The sequence below is a fragment of the Chiloscyllium plagiosum genome, unplaced genomic scaffold (assembly GCF_037043375.1).
Source record: "Chiloscyllium plagiosum isolate Xiang-an unplaced genomic scaffold, Cpla_swu_hap1 HiC_scaffold_22, whole genome shotgun sequence".
In the NCBI taxonomy this organism is placed as follows: domain Eukaryota; kingdom Metazoa; phylum Chordata; class Chondrichthyes; order Orectolobiformes; family Hemiscylliidae; genus Chiloscyllium; species Chiloscyllium plagiosum.
This window is the reverse complement of record NW_028270160.1, coordinates 3,593,025-3,606,996: the sequence shown is the minus strand read 5'-3', so window position 1 is coordinate 3,606,996 and position 13,972 is coordinate 3,593,025. Positions and strand designations below refer to the sequence as shown.

The following is a 13,972-nucleotide window of genomic DNA, read 5'->3' as shown; positions in this document are numbered from 1 at the left end:
GATGAGACAAATTAGGTCTTTCCTCTCTAGAATTTGGAAGGTAGCCATGATGTGGAGGTTCATGATGTAAAGTATCACCCGACGAAGGAGCAGCATTCTTGAAAGCACGTGATTTTAAATAAACCTGTTGGACTATGGCCTGGTGTCGTGTGATTTCAGACTGTCCACCCCAGACCAACACTGGCAACTCCACATCATTCTGAAAAAAAGTGAGCACTGACAGCATCATTTTTGTTTCTACTGTTCATTGTTTAATCGTTGATAAAGTTGCTCATATAGACCTTCCTCCAAATATAAAATACTGGTCAGTGGCAGAAAAGTTAGATATAAAGCAGAAACATCCTACAGTTAATGGAATGGGGAGCACTAGAGTTTCTATATTCAGGTGCATTATTGACCTGACCGAAATGATAAATGGTTTAAAAACAGCCATGATAGATCTAATGAAGCTGGTAGAAATATTTAATTTGAGTCTTTTGCAAAATAATTCATTTTTACAAGAGACAAACATGAAGGAGCTTCCTGTTCTTTTCATTAACTTCAATGCTAACATAGCCTTGTTTTAAAAACCTGGGAGATCAGTGTTCCTGCACTGCTCAAATTCAAGCTCATACCATTCCCACATCAATAGAGAAAAGATTCACTTTGAATACTCCCAAGAGAAAGTTTGAGCAGCCTCCAATCAATTAAGCCTGTAAGACTAAACCAGTCATAATTCTTGCATTAAATATACCATCAATTTCAGGAATCATACAGAGAGCAGCTGCAGGAAATAGGAATTTGAAACAGTGAAAATTGACCTGGTTCCAATCCATGCGGCAACTGAACAAGCATTACCTGATGTGAATCCTTTATCCAACAGAGCAAGACACTCTCTTTCACCACTGACCATGTGCAAACAAATTCTGAGCTTTATAAAATCAAAACTGGGCAGATGCTGCAGAGTGGATTAAATGAACTTTGAAAGCATGAAGACAGGGCAACGTGTGCATTGAGCAGGATTCTAGTCATGGTCCACATGTGAAAAATTAAATGATTCAAATTGAAAATAAAATAAAAAGGATAATCTACCTTGGTTTGTGCAGGAACTACAAGCATAATACTTTCAATACGCACTCCAAAACTGCCATCTTCATAATAGCCAGGCTCTAAAAATAGAGAGATTTATAGTTAATGTCCTACAGATATCAAAACACTGTTCCCATTAGTTATGTCAGATGGCTATTACTGCATGAGGAGCAGAAGAGGTATTGCTAATTCAGTTTTAATGTTTTGTCTCATTTTCTCACTATTAGCTTTGATAACAATGAAACAAATAAGCTGTTTTAAGGTCATGCTGAGTTATACATTATGGTCTATTCAAAGCACTCCTGTCCATGATAGGAATCCTTTTTGTAACATGAATTTTAATCATCTATGCTCATATAATTAAGCAATCAGTGATGCCTAGCTGGGAAACATAATGAAATGCAAAAAATTTGAAAGACATGTTTTCGATGACTGCTGCATTAACAGTTCACCTCCATTTGTTTCCAATTTTCCACAAAGCCTTGGGTACATTAATGCACTACTTTGCAATGTATTATTAATTTGCAAAATTGCATAATATCCTAAAATGGAACATATTACGACAATTGACTGCAATTGAGCCCTCTAGAGCTTGACGTGAAATACATCAGGCATGATATCCCCACAACTACCAGAATCTCAGCATGTCTGGAATCCAGTTCTGGTCACCCAGTTTATAGGAAGGATATTAGTAAGCTAGCAAGGGCTCAGAAGAGGTTTACCAGGATGTTGCTGAATATGGAAGGTTGAGTTATTAAGAAAGGCTGGATAGGCTGGGACTTTTTTCACTGTAGCATAGCAGCTTGAGAGGTGATCTTATGCAAGTTCATAAAATAATGATTGGGGATTTCAAGATTAGGGGGCACAATTTTAAGGCAAGAGGAGAGGGATTAAGAAAAAGGCACAAGGGGCAAATTTTTAACACGGAGGGAGGTTCACATGTGGAGTGAACATTGAGAAGACATTCAGAAAGGTACATGATGAGGGAAAGTTTGGAGGGATATGGACCAGGAACAGGCAGGTGGGACTAGTTCAGTTTGGGATTATGTTCGGCATGGACTGGCTCGACCCAAAGGTCTGTTTCCATGCTCCATCACTCTAACGGTCACCCAGAGAAGAGAATCAACCTCATCTCCTCGAACAGGCAAGGCTTGCAATATTAGCACAATCCGATGCCCATACTATCTCATCAAATGAAAGTTAGGGTCACTCTGGCAGAAGCAGATTTGAATGCCCTGGATAATCAGTCTGAATGACAAGATTGAAAACAGAAGCTAAGAAAGACAGGACAGAATACAAATAACCTAGCAGACTAATTCCAGTAGTGCTGTATGCACATTAAATGGCAATTTCAGAATAGGACGAGGGAGTAACGTTGAAGGATAGAACAGGAATAACCGTTAACTGTGTGTAATAACAACAATGTTAAATAGTAAAGGATGTTGTGAAACTTGAAAGGGTTCAGGAAAGATTTACAAGGATGTTTCCAGGGTTGGAGGGTTTGAGCTACAGGGAGAGGCTGAACAGGCTGGGGCTGTTTGCCCTGGAGCATCACAGGCTGAGGGGTGACCTTATAGAGGTTTATAAAATCATGAGGGGCAATGATAGGATAAATAAACAAGGTCTTTTCCCTGGAGTGGGGAGTCCAGGAATAGGGAGCATAGGTTTAGGTTCAGAGGGGAAAGATTTAAAAGGGACCTAAGGGGCAATTTTCTCACACAGAGGGTGGTGCATGTATAGAATGAGCTGCCAGAGCTAGTGGTGGAGGCTGGTACAATTACAATATTAAAAAGGAATCTGGATGAATATATGAATAGGAAGGGTTTGGAGGGATGTGAGCCAAATGCTGGCAAATGGGACCAGATTAGATTAAGATATCTGGTCAGCATGGACGAGTTGGACCAAAGGGTCTAGTTCCGTGCTGTACAGCTCTATGACTCTGTGAAAGAGCTAACCCAACCACACCACGGTTTCAGTCAGTGTCTCTTTGTATATGCTGAGGTGAAACCCCATTAATGTGATCTCCTTGCACAGAATGAAAACAACTGACATATAATTCACAGTAGGTCACAACAGGTACCATGTGACCCAAGGAGGACAGGAAATGACAGAGGTGGCTGACATTAAAACTACAAGTGATAAGTGCCACTGCAAAAGTGACCCTTAATTTTACATGCAAAGAATACATTTTAATGTCTCATGTATGTTTATTGTATCTTCCAGACATAAAGAACGTGTTTCTCATAAGGATTAATAATGCAATTGAATTTTGTAGATTTTCAAAAGCTGATCGTTGAATAGTGCGATATCGTTTATTTAGTCTGTTGGGAATCTGTTCACACCTTCACAATGCAAACTTGATTGCTTTGCTCTGTCAGACACCCAGAATCAAAATAGATTAAGTCTCAGACTTATGCACTTCACTTAATGACAACCTGAAACACTTCACATATCACAATTACTTCCAAAGTGTATTACGGAGGAACAGACAGATATTTTGCCAGCAAAATACACCCCACAAAATAGCAATGAGATGAATGGCATTAGACATGGGAGATTGTCAGACAGGACTAACCCAGGAATATCCTGAAATCCAGCAAGATCAAACAAAAGGAATATTAAAAACATGACAAATACTAAAAACAGCCACAAAAAATAAGTGTTAAAATGACTAGATATATTTCCACTCCTTAGGTTTTTCCTATGTTTAGAAAACTCAAGTTACTTGTGCTGGGGTTGGGGATGTTGGAAGGAAAGGACATTCTGAAATAATTCATGCCAATAAGCTGAGTCAGTCAACTCCTGACTGAGAACAATCTCAATCACATTCCTCGATCAGTAACATTTCTATTAAGTGCTGAACTGACCATCAAGTTTGACTCTGCATTATTACTGCTTTACTGAGCAGAGAGACTGGTTCTGACTTGTTGATGCAGGAGTTGGAGCAGTGGGAACAAAATACCTCCTGTGAAAAATTCCATTTTTAAAACTCACTTTCTTTTTAATAAGTCAAGCTACTGACAGGAGGAACCTCACTTCTTAGATGTGCGTAATATTTCATAAATACTTTAATACAGAATGTGCAAACCTTAAGGCAATAAAAAAGGGAACTTGGAGAAAAATGACATGATGATAGGTCAAAATCAGAGTAAGGTAGTTGAGATATCTTACCAATAAAGGGACAGCTTCCAATGACAATTAATCAGAGAAGGAGAAGAGAAAACATGAGCTGGTCCACATATGAAACAGTTGGTGTTCAGAGGCAGTTGACAGAGAGAGATCCCTGAGGGTACGGAGTGACACTGATGGAGGGGAACAGACTGCTCACCCACATGAGTAAATATTTAAGACCATAAGACATAGGAGCGGAAGTAAGGCCATTCGGCCCATCGAGTCCACTCCGCCATTCAATCATGGCTGATGGGCATTTCAACTCCACTTACCCGCATTCTCCCCGTAGCCCTTAATTCCTTGTGACATCAAGAATTTATTAATTTCTGCCTTGAAGACATTTAGCGTCCCGGCCTCCACTGCACTCTGCGGCAATGAATTCCACAGGCCCACCACTCTCTGGTTGAATAAATGTCTCTGCATTTCTGTTCTGAATTTACCCCCTCTAATTCTAAGGCTGCGTCCATGGGTCCTAGTCTCCTCGCCTAACAGAAACAATTTCCTAGCGTCCACCCTCTCTAAGCCATGTATTATCTTGTAAGTTTCTATTAGGTCTCCCCTTAATCTTTTAAACTCCAATGAATACAATCCCAGGATCCTCAGCCGTGCCTCATATGTTAGACCTACCATTCCAGGGATCATCCGTGTGAATCTCCGCTGGACATGCTCCAGTGCCAGTATGTCCCTCCTGAGGTGTGGGGTCCAAAACTGGACACAGTACTCCAAATGGGGCCTAACCAGAGCTTTATTAAGTCTCAGTAGCACAACAGTGCTTTTATATTCCAACCCTCTTGAGATAATTGACAATATTGCATTCGCTTTCTTAATCACGGACTCAACCTACATGTTTACCTTTAGAGACTCCTCAACTAGCACTCCCAGATCCCTCTGTACTTTGGCTTTACAAATTTTCTCACCGTTTAGAAAGTAGTCCATGTTTGTATTCTTTTTTCCAAAGTAAGATATTGATCAGATATTACTCAGATATTGATCAGCAAAGAGAAGGTCCACTCTGCAGCAGTGACAGGATCAGGTGGATTGACAAGTGAGGACTGCAGATCAGAGTCGAGAGTGTGGTGCTGGAAAAGCACAGCAGGTCAGGCAGCATCCGAGATGCAGGAGAATTGACATTTAGGGCATAAGCTCTCCACAGTTTGACACATTGGACTTTAACTGGGGTGTGGGAACAGAGGGGAGGGGGGTAATAAGGGAAGTGGGAGCAAGAGCTGGACTTTAACCCCTCACTGATGGGTGGGCGAGGGGGGGCGGTAGGGGAGAGTTGCCCCATCCTCTGGTGGCACAGGCCAATATAATTAGCTCAATAGTGCCAGAGCTCCTTCCTGGGCACAGCTGGTACTGCAGGCAAGCCCAGGAAGGAGCCAGTGGATTCTGTAGTGGAGTAGGTCAGGGGATGGGCTGGGGGATTTGTTTCCCACCAAGTTGAGGAGGGCAATAGGGGTGACTAGGTTATGAAATTTAAATGAAACAGAAGGGTAAATGCCTTCTTGGGAGAGAGTGATCCCAATGGGCAAAAGCCACGTTCCAAAGACAGTGCCCCACTGTTTAAAAACTTTGATAAAAATAAAATCATGCTGCCCACCCACTATATGATGGCATGGGCTGGATAATACTGGAGTCAACTGATGCTTAATTATTTATTAAATATAGCAGACAGGCTGCTGGTTTCTGTGTGCCCCCACCCACTCCTGTATTAATGAGGTGAACCCATGGTGGGCAGGTATGGGACAGTGATGATCTGGATACCATCCTATTTTAGTTACCCTCTCCTACCGCCCAGCACAGAATCAATAAATGAATGATTTTATTGTCACATGTATTTTACAGTGAGAAAAACAGTAAAATACAGTGAAAAGCTTTTGCAGTGTCACCATGAGCCAGTGTAATTTTGAACAGATTAAAAATAATAAAAAGAGAAAGCTTAAAGACAGTCCATCAGTATTGAGCCAGCGCATCATCAGCAACATCTTCACTGTTGTCCCTTCTCCAATGCCTCGCCACCATCTACACTGGATCCAACCAACATCAAAGTCACCAATCTTCAGGCTCCATCTTTCATCACTGGGCTGATTCTCCTCGATCGCTGTCTTGCTGCCACACTGACCAACATCAGAGTCTGATCTCTCACTGCTGGGCCAACCTCGTCAATGTTGCTATGATGCCCTTCCGCTTCCACTTTGCCACCGCCAGCATCAGAGTCAATCAATGACAAAGTTGTCAATCCTCAGGCGCCATCTTCCAAAAGTGGGCCTACCTCACTGATGTCACCTCCGCCAACATAGCAGCCGCCAATTCCAATGCTAGGTCCCGTACATGTCCCACATAAGTAAGTAGGGACTCACCCATCGCCGCTGATGCCACCTGAGCTCAGGCCAAGAGGTAAGTAAAGGCAAAGAGAGGAAACAGAAAAAAACAAGAGAAAAATAGAGCCCTACTCTGTCACCATCTTGATGACTGGGCTTGTATTGTCCATCCTGGAGATAGAAACCACCTTAGAGGGGGGTCATGACTTCATACTTAAATCATATTTTTGGAAAATGAGATTATAATTAATCTGACAGCAAATTAATCAACAAAATTATCTGCATATCCATGTTTCTGATTGTTTCTTCATTCCCCTCCAAATGGATGATCTCATTTGCACCTTGACTCCACAGTTGCCCTGTTGTCTGCTGTTTTTAAAAGTAATATATGCATTTTAAAACTGATGCAAATTCCAAAGAGCTTGAAAAACTGAATTATGAGAAATTCTCTGGGCAGTGAATATGTTGAAATAGTGAATTAGCATGAACTAATGAAAGGGAAATCACATTTAACAAATCAACTGGAATTTTTCAAAGATGTAACTAAGATCAAAGATTTGATAAGGGGGAGCCTGTGGATAGGGCTTGAACTCTCAGAAGACTTTTGATAAGGTCGCACATAAGAAATTAGCATGTATAATTAAAGTGTATGGGATTAGGTGCATTGTACTGACATGGATATAAAACTGGTTGGCAGACAGGAACAAAGAGTAGGAAGAGTACAGGACCTTGTTGAGACTATACCTAGATTATTGCCAGCGGTTTTGGTCTCCTTCTCTGAGGAGGAGTGTTCTGGCCAAGAGGGAGTGAAATGAAGGCCTATAAAGACTAATTCCTAGGATGGTGGGATTGATGTACGAAGAGAGACTGGAGTGATTAGGATTATATTCACTGGAGTTTGGAAGAATGGCGGGGAATCTCAAAGAACTCAATAAAATTGAAACACAGCTAGGCAAGGTAAACTTAGCAACAATGCTCCTGATGGCCATGGAATTCGGAACCAGGGATCACAGTTTAAGAATGTGCAGTTTAAGAATAAGCATATAGGACTGAGGTGAGGAGAAAGTTCTACACTCTGAGTGTGGTAAGTCTGTGGAATTCTCTGCAACACACCTTGGTTGAGGGCAAAACATTCAATGTTTTCAAGCAGGTCTTAAATATAGTTCTGAGAGCTAAAGGAATCAAAGGGCATATGGTGGGGGGGGGGGGGTGGAATGCAGAAGTAAGGTACTGAATTAGATGATCAGCCACAATCATATTGTATGGCAGAACAGGTTACAGGACCGAATGGCCTACTCCTGTTCCTAATTTCTATGTTTTTTGTCAGTGCAACACAGAGTGAAAGAGACTGAAGGATAGCTGTCAAGTTGTAGAACTAAATTTTAAACAAAAATTATTTGTATAACAAGGGGTCTGTACAAAAGAACTCAGGCAAATCTTGATTATAATCGGTGATTCAAAGATTATGATATACTGGCATCTGCTGACAGAAAACCAATACTGCAATCTCTTGTGGATATTTTTTAAAATTCATTTTTACGCAGTATCACTGTATAACACACACAGATGGTTAATACATTGTTCACATCCATCATACACAGTCAACTGTGTATTTTCAGGGAGACCGAACAATTGCACTCACAAAAGAACGCAAAGTGCAAAACAAGTTGCACTTGCCCGTGTCAGACTCTTGCAGACTTCTCTCAACTGTGGAGCATCAACAGCCTTTTCACCTGGGCTTGGATCAGATGTGGCAATAATTCAACTCGTGTGTCACCGTCACTCACCATCACTCAGAATCATTCCAGCCTCAAGAGGCTCATCCGCAAATGTTTTGTAACTAATACTGCATGGCCCCTCATGGACATTCAGGAAAGATCCAACTCCATGACCCGTTCCATGCAGGTAATCTAATCCATGATCCCAAAGGGTTGCTCTTGCAAAAGAGTCGAGAAGGTGTCCTGGCAGAGAAGAGCACAGCAGAAGTGAACATTCCAAATGACCCGACTCATACGGCAAAGATGCTCCTCTACAAAGACATTTGGGGGCTGCTGGCCTTTGACAGAAATTCATTACAGAACACTGATGTTCCACAGGATTTGAACCAGGTATGATTGTGGGGCCCTATTAAATAAGGTGTTTCTTAGAAAAGAAAATAGATCTTAGTGAGTTTTGAGAAGATTTGTAGCTCAGGTTGAGGTTCTGGATGTAGGTTTGCTCGCTGAGCTGAGAGGTTCATTTCCAGACATTTCATCACCCTACTAGGTAACATCTTTAGGGAGCCTCTGGTGAAGCAGTGTACATGATTCCTGCTTCTATTTATATGTTTGGGTTTCTTTGGGTTGGTGATGTTATTTCCTGTGGTGATGTCATTTCCTGTTCTTTTTCTCAGGGGGTGGTAGATGGGGTCTCAAAATAGGTTTCATTGATCTGCTTTATAGTCCTGATAAATGAAGAAAATTAGGAGCTCACAAAACAGAAAGATGTCAATGCAATAGTTTCTGTGCATTCTCTCTGGTCCATACTGCCCTGTTTGTCCAACAATTATATTTATACAGGGCTCCAGGCTGGCCAGAGCTTAAAATCATGGTTTACATCTGTAAATTACTCCCCCCAGAAAAGTTTCCTTTCTCCTTCAGCTGATCCTCTGTGCAGTATTTTCTTCAAACACTTCTGAAATTTCACAGCCACACTTTGGATCTCCCCACCCCACCTGTTAGACCTTTGTTACTACAGCTTCCATTTTCCTTATACCCACGTACGAAGCACCGTGTAATATACCCCATGTTCAGAGCTCGTTATCAGTGTTTGTTGCTGGTGCATGAGCAGGGGCAAATACTTAACACCTTGATACACAGACTGGGGAAGGTGGGGGAAGGCGTGACCAGAACTGAAAGGTGATGTGAGAGACTGGACCAGGCTATACTGCTGGAGGATACTGAAGTCCTGAGTTCTGGTTAGTATTCAGGAACATTGTAGCTGGTTGGTCAGCTGCTTAGCCATTTCGAGTACAGAAGCTATTCAGCTGTTTAAAACAGCAAGGATGCTAAAATGTAAACATCAAGCTAAAATGCACCAGAATTCACATTTCATCTTTTACTAAAATCCTTACAAAAAATCAAGACATTCTAATGAAGTCGTATTGGAGTGGAAATGCTAACTGTTTTTCTCTCTCCAGAGCCTGACTTGCTGTGGATGTAGGTTTGCTCACTGAGCTGGAAGGTTCATTTCCAGACATTTCATCAGCATACTAGGTCACATCAGCAATAAGCCTCCGGTGAAACACTGGTGTTATGGCATGCTTTGTATTTATGCATTTAGGTTTCCTTGGGCTGGTGATGCCAGTTCCTGCATGAGAGTTCCTAGAAGCATGGCATTTCAACCGAAATTCTATCAACAAACTCATCAATTTGCATCCCAACTATCACCCTCTGAGAATAAGAACAGGAAATGACACCATCAACAAGGAATTGGCATCAGCACAGGAAATGACATCACCAGCCCAAGAAAACCTAAACACATAAATAGAAAGTGTGTCATGACACCAGTGCTTCGCCAAAGGCTCACTGATGATGTTACCTAGTATGGTGACGAAATGTCTGGAAACGAACCTTCCAGCTCAGCGAGCAAATCTGTATCCAGAACCTCAACCTGAGCTACAACTCTTCTCCAAACTCACTGACTTGCTGTGTTTCTCCAACATTTTGCACTTTTGTTTCCAATTTCTAGTATCTGAAGGATTTTGCTTTGATATGAATTGCCCAAACCCACTTTCCCATTAAGACACAGTTATGCTGAAGCTAACGTCGTGTATGCACTGCACTCTGCACTCAGGTGACTACATTAATACTCTGTCGTCTTTGTGGCTTGCCACTTTATTTCGCAGCTCTGCAATCCCACCATCTCACACGTCTATCTGCATTTTGGAAACGAGTAACATGAGTATATAGCTTCCCCGCTAAAACCTGGATGATCTAAAATTTTAACTGAAATTTAAATGGAGTTGTTTAGACACATTGTGATATACCACTGGACAAGGTGGGACTTGAACACACAAGAACCTTCTCCCCAAACAATTATAAACTACTGACAGCTTTTCCCAACCAGGCCAATTTAATCCTCAGTTAAGGCAACAATACTTTTCTTTTAAAAAAATCTATTTCTACAGTTTAAATTCAAAGTTTGATGGGTATTATTTTAGTTCAAACAATTTCAAATTAAAATTCAGCCGAAATCTCAATTATGTCAATAGCATTTTTTAAAAGTTTAAAAATTTCTTGGTTTAGCTGAAAGAAACCTTCCTCCTTATTAGATATGGCTTTTAACAAATAGCTTTAACATCATAAGTATACCGCTTTGGATACTGTTGGGGGGGACAGCCTAGCAGGGGTAAGCTGCAGTGACCGGGTCTCTGGCACGAGGTCCGGTTCTAAGGCCCAGAAGGGAAAGGGGGAGAGGAGGAGAGCGCTAGTTATAGGAGACTCTTTAGTTAGAGGGACGGACAGGCGGTTCTGTGGACATGGGCGAGACTCTCAGATGGTTTGTTGCCTCCCGGGTGCCAGGGTCTGAGACGTCTCGGACTGTGTCTTCAGAATCCTTAAGGGGGAGGGTGTGCAGCCAGAAGTCGTGGTGCACGTTGGCACCAACGACATAGGTAGGAAGAGGGGTGGGGAGGTCATTCAGGAGCTCAGGGAGTTAGGCTGGAAGCTAAAAGTTAGGATGGACAGAGTCGTCATCTCTGGGTTGTTGCCGGTGCCACGTGACAGTGAGGCAAGGAATAGGGAGAGAGTGCAGTTGAACACGTGGCTGCAAGGATGGTGTAGGAGGGAGGGCTTCAGGTATTTGGACAATTGGACTGCATTCTGGGGAAGGTGGGACCTGTACAAGCAGGACGGGTTGCACCTGAACCAGAAGGGCACCAATATCCTGGGAGGTAGGTTTGCTAGCAATCTTCGGGGGGGTTTAAACTAATTTGGCAGGGGGATGGGATCCGGACTTGTAGTCCAGCAAGTAGGCTAGCTGTTTGTCAGGATGTCCAAGAATGTAGGGAGGCTGTGGAGAAGGTAGCACTGACAGGGAATATTTGCGGACACAGAGATGGGTTCAAGTGCGTATTCAGTAAGATTGGGGAGGGTAGTAAAAATGGAGGGGGGTGGCTTTGCTAATTAGAAATGGTATAACGGCTGCGGAAAGGCAGTTCGAGGGGGATCTGCCTTTGGAGGTAGTATGGGCTGATTGGGAAACAGATTTTGGAAAGTTGCAGAAGCCACAGGGTAGTAGTCATGGGCGATTTCAACTTCCCAAATATTGATTGGAAGCTCTTTAGATCAAGTAGATTGGAATTGGTGGTGTTTGTGCAGTGTGTCCAGGAAGCTTTTCTAACTCAGTATGTAGATTGTCCGACCAGAGGGGAGGCCATATTGGATTTGGTACTTGGTAACGAACCGGGACAAGTGATGGGCTTGTTAGTAGGTAAGCATTTTGGTGATGGTGACCACAGTTCTGTGACTTTCACCTTGGTTATGGAGAGAGATAGGTGCATGCAACAGGGCAGGTTTTACAATGAGGGGAAGGGTAAATACGATGCTGCAAGACAGGATCTGAGGAGCCTAAATTGGGAGCATAGGCTATCAAGGAAGGATGTCGTTGAAATGTAGAACTTTTTTAAGTAACAGATATGACGTGTCCTTGATATGTATGTACCTGTCAGGCAGGAAAGAGATGGTCGTGTGAGGGAACCTTGGTTGACGAGGGAGGTTGATTGTCTTGTAAAGAGGAAGAAGGAGGCTTATATAAGGTTGAGGAAACAAGGTTCAGACAGAGCGTTGGAGGGATACAGGATAGCCAGGAGGGAGCTGAAGAAAGGGATTAGGAGAGCTAAGAGAGGGCATGAAAAATCTTTGGCGGGTAGAATCAAGGATAACCCCAAGGCATTTTATGCGTATGTGAGTAACACGAGAATGACGGGAACGAGGGTAGGTCCGATCAAGGACAGTAGTGGGAGACTGTGTATTGAGTCGGAAGAGATAGGAGACGACTTCAATGAGTACTTTTCTTCAGTATTTACAAATGAGAGGGACCGTATTGTTGAAGAGGAGAGTATGAAACGGACTGGTAAGCTAGAGGAGATACTTGTTAGGAAGGAAGATGTGTTGGGCATTTTGAAAAACTTGAGGATAGACAAGCACCCCCGGGCCTGACGGGATATATCCTAGGATTATGTGGGAAGCAAGAGAGGAAATTGCAGAACCGTTGGCAATGATCTTTTCGTCTTCACTGTCAATGGGGGTGGTACCAGGGGACTGGAGAGTGGCGAATGTTGTGCCCTTGTTCAAAAAAGGGAATAGGGATAACCCCAGGAATTACAGGCCAGTTAGTCCTACTTCAGTTATAGGCAAAGCAATGGAAAGGATACTGAGGGATAGGATTTATGAGTATCTGGAAAGACACTGCTTGATTAGGGACAGCCAGCACGGATTTGTGAAGGGTAGGTCTTGCCTTACAAGTCTTATTGAATTCTTTGAGGAGGTAGCCAAGCATGTGGATGAGGGTAGAGCAGTGGATGTAGTGTACATGGATTTTAGTAAGGCATTTGATAAGGTTCCCCATGTTAGGCTTATGCGGAAAGTCAGGAGGCATGGGATAGTGGGAAATTTGGCCAGTTGGATAGAGAACTGGCTAACCAGTCGGATAGAGAACTGGCTAACCGGTCGAAGTCAGAGAGTGGTGGTAGATGGTAAATATTCAGCCTGGAGCCAGTTACAAGTGGAGTTCCGCAGGGATCAGATCTGGGTCCTCTGCTGTTCGTAATTTTTATTAATGACTTGGAAGAGGGAGTCGAAGGGTGGGTCAGTAAATTTGCAGATGATACGAAGACTGGTGGAGTTGTGGATAGCGAGGAGGGCTGTTGTCAGCTGCAAAGGGACTTAGATATGATGCAGAGCTGGGCTGAGGAGTGGCAGATGGAGTTCAACCCTGTCAAGTGAGAGGTTGTCCATTTTGGAAGGACAAATAAGAATGTGGAATACAGGGTTAACGGTAGGGTTCTCAGTAAGGTGGAGGAGCAGAGGGATCTTGGGGTCTTTGTTCATAGATCTTTGAAAGTTGCCACTCAGGTGGATAGAGCTTGCAAGAAGGCCTATGGTGTATTCGCGTTCATTAGCAGAGGGATTGAATTCAAGAGGCGTGAGGTGATGTTGCAGCTGTATAGGACCTTGGTTAGGCCACATTTGGAGTACTGTGTGTAGTTCTGGTCGCCTCATTTTAGGAAAGATGTGGAAGCTTTGGAGAGGGTGCAGAGGAGATTTACCAGGATGTTGCCTGGAATGGAGAATAGGTCGTACGAGGATAGATTGAGAGTGCTAGGCCTTTTCTCGTTGGAACGGCGAAGGATGAGGGGTGACTTGATAGAG

General features: G+C 42.8%; 1 protein-coding gene across 4 annotated transcripts in view; it reads right to left on the bottom strand.

Annotated features, from left to right (window-relative positions):
* The window catches only part of xpnpep1 (X-prolyl aminopeptidase (aminopeptidase P) 1, soluble), a 102,366-nt gene that overhangs the window by 11,298 nt on the left and 77,096 nt on the right, over positions 1-13,972 (bottom strand). For 3 of the 4 annotated variants that reach the window (XM_087998716.1, XM_087998717.1, XM_087998715.1), the window contains 2 exons: positions 8,348-8,521; positions 1,072-1,148 (listed from right to left, as the gene is read on the bottom strand). In XM_087998716.1, the coding sequence (XP_087854842.1) occupies positions 1,072-1,148; positions 8,348-8,521 (251 nt within the window). The remainder of the gene's footprint in view (positions 1-1,071; positions 1,149-8,347; positions 8,522-13,972) is intronic. The other variant, XM_087998718.1, reaches the window with a different exon arrangement.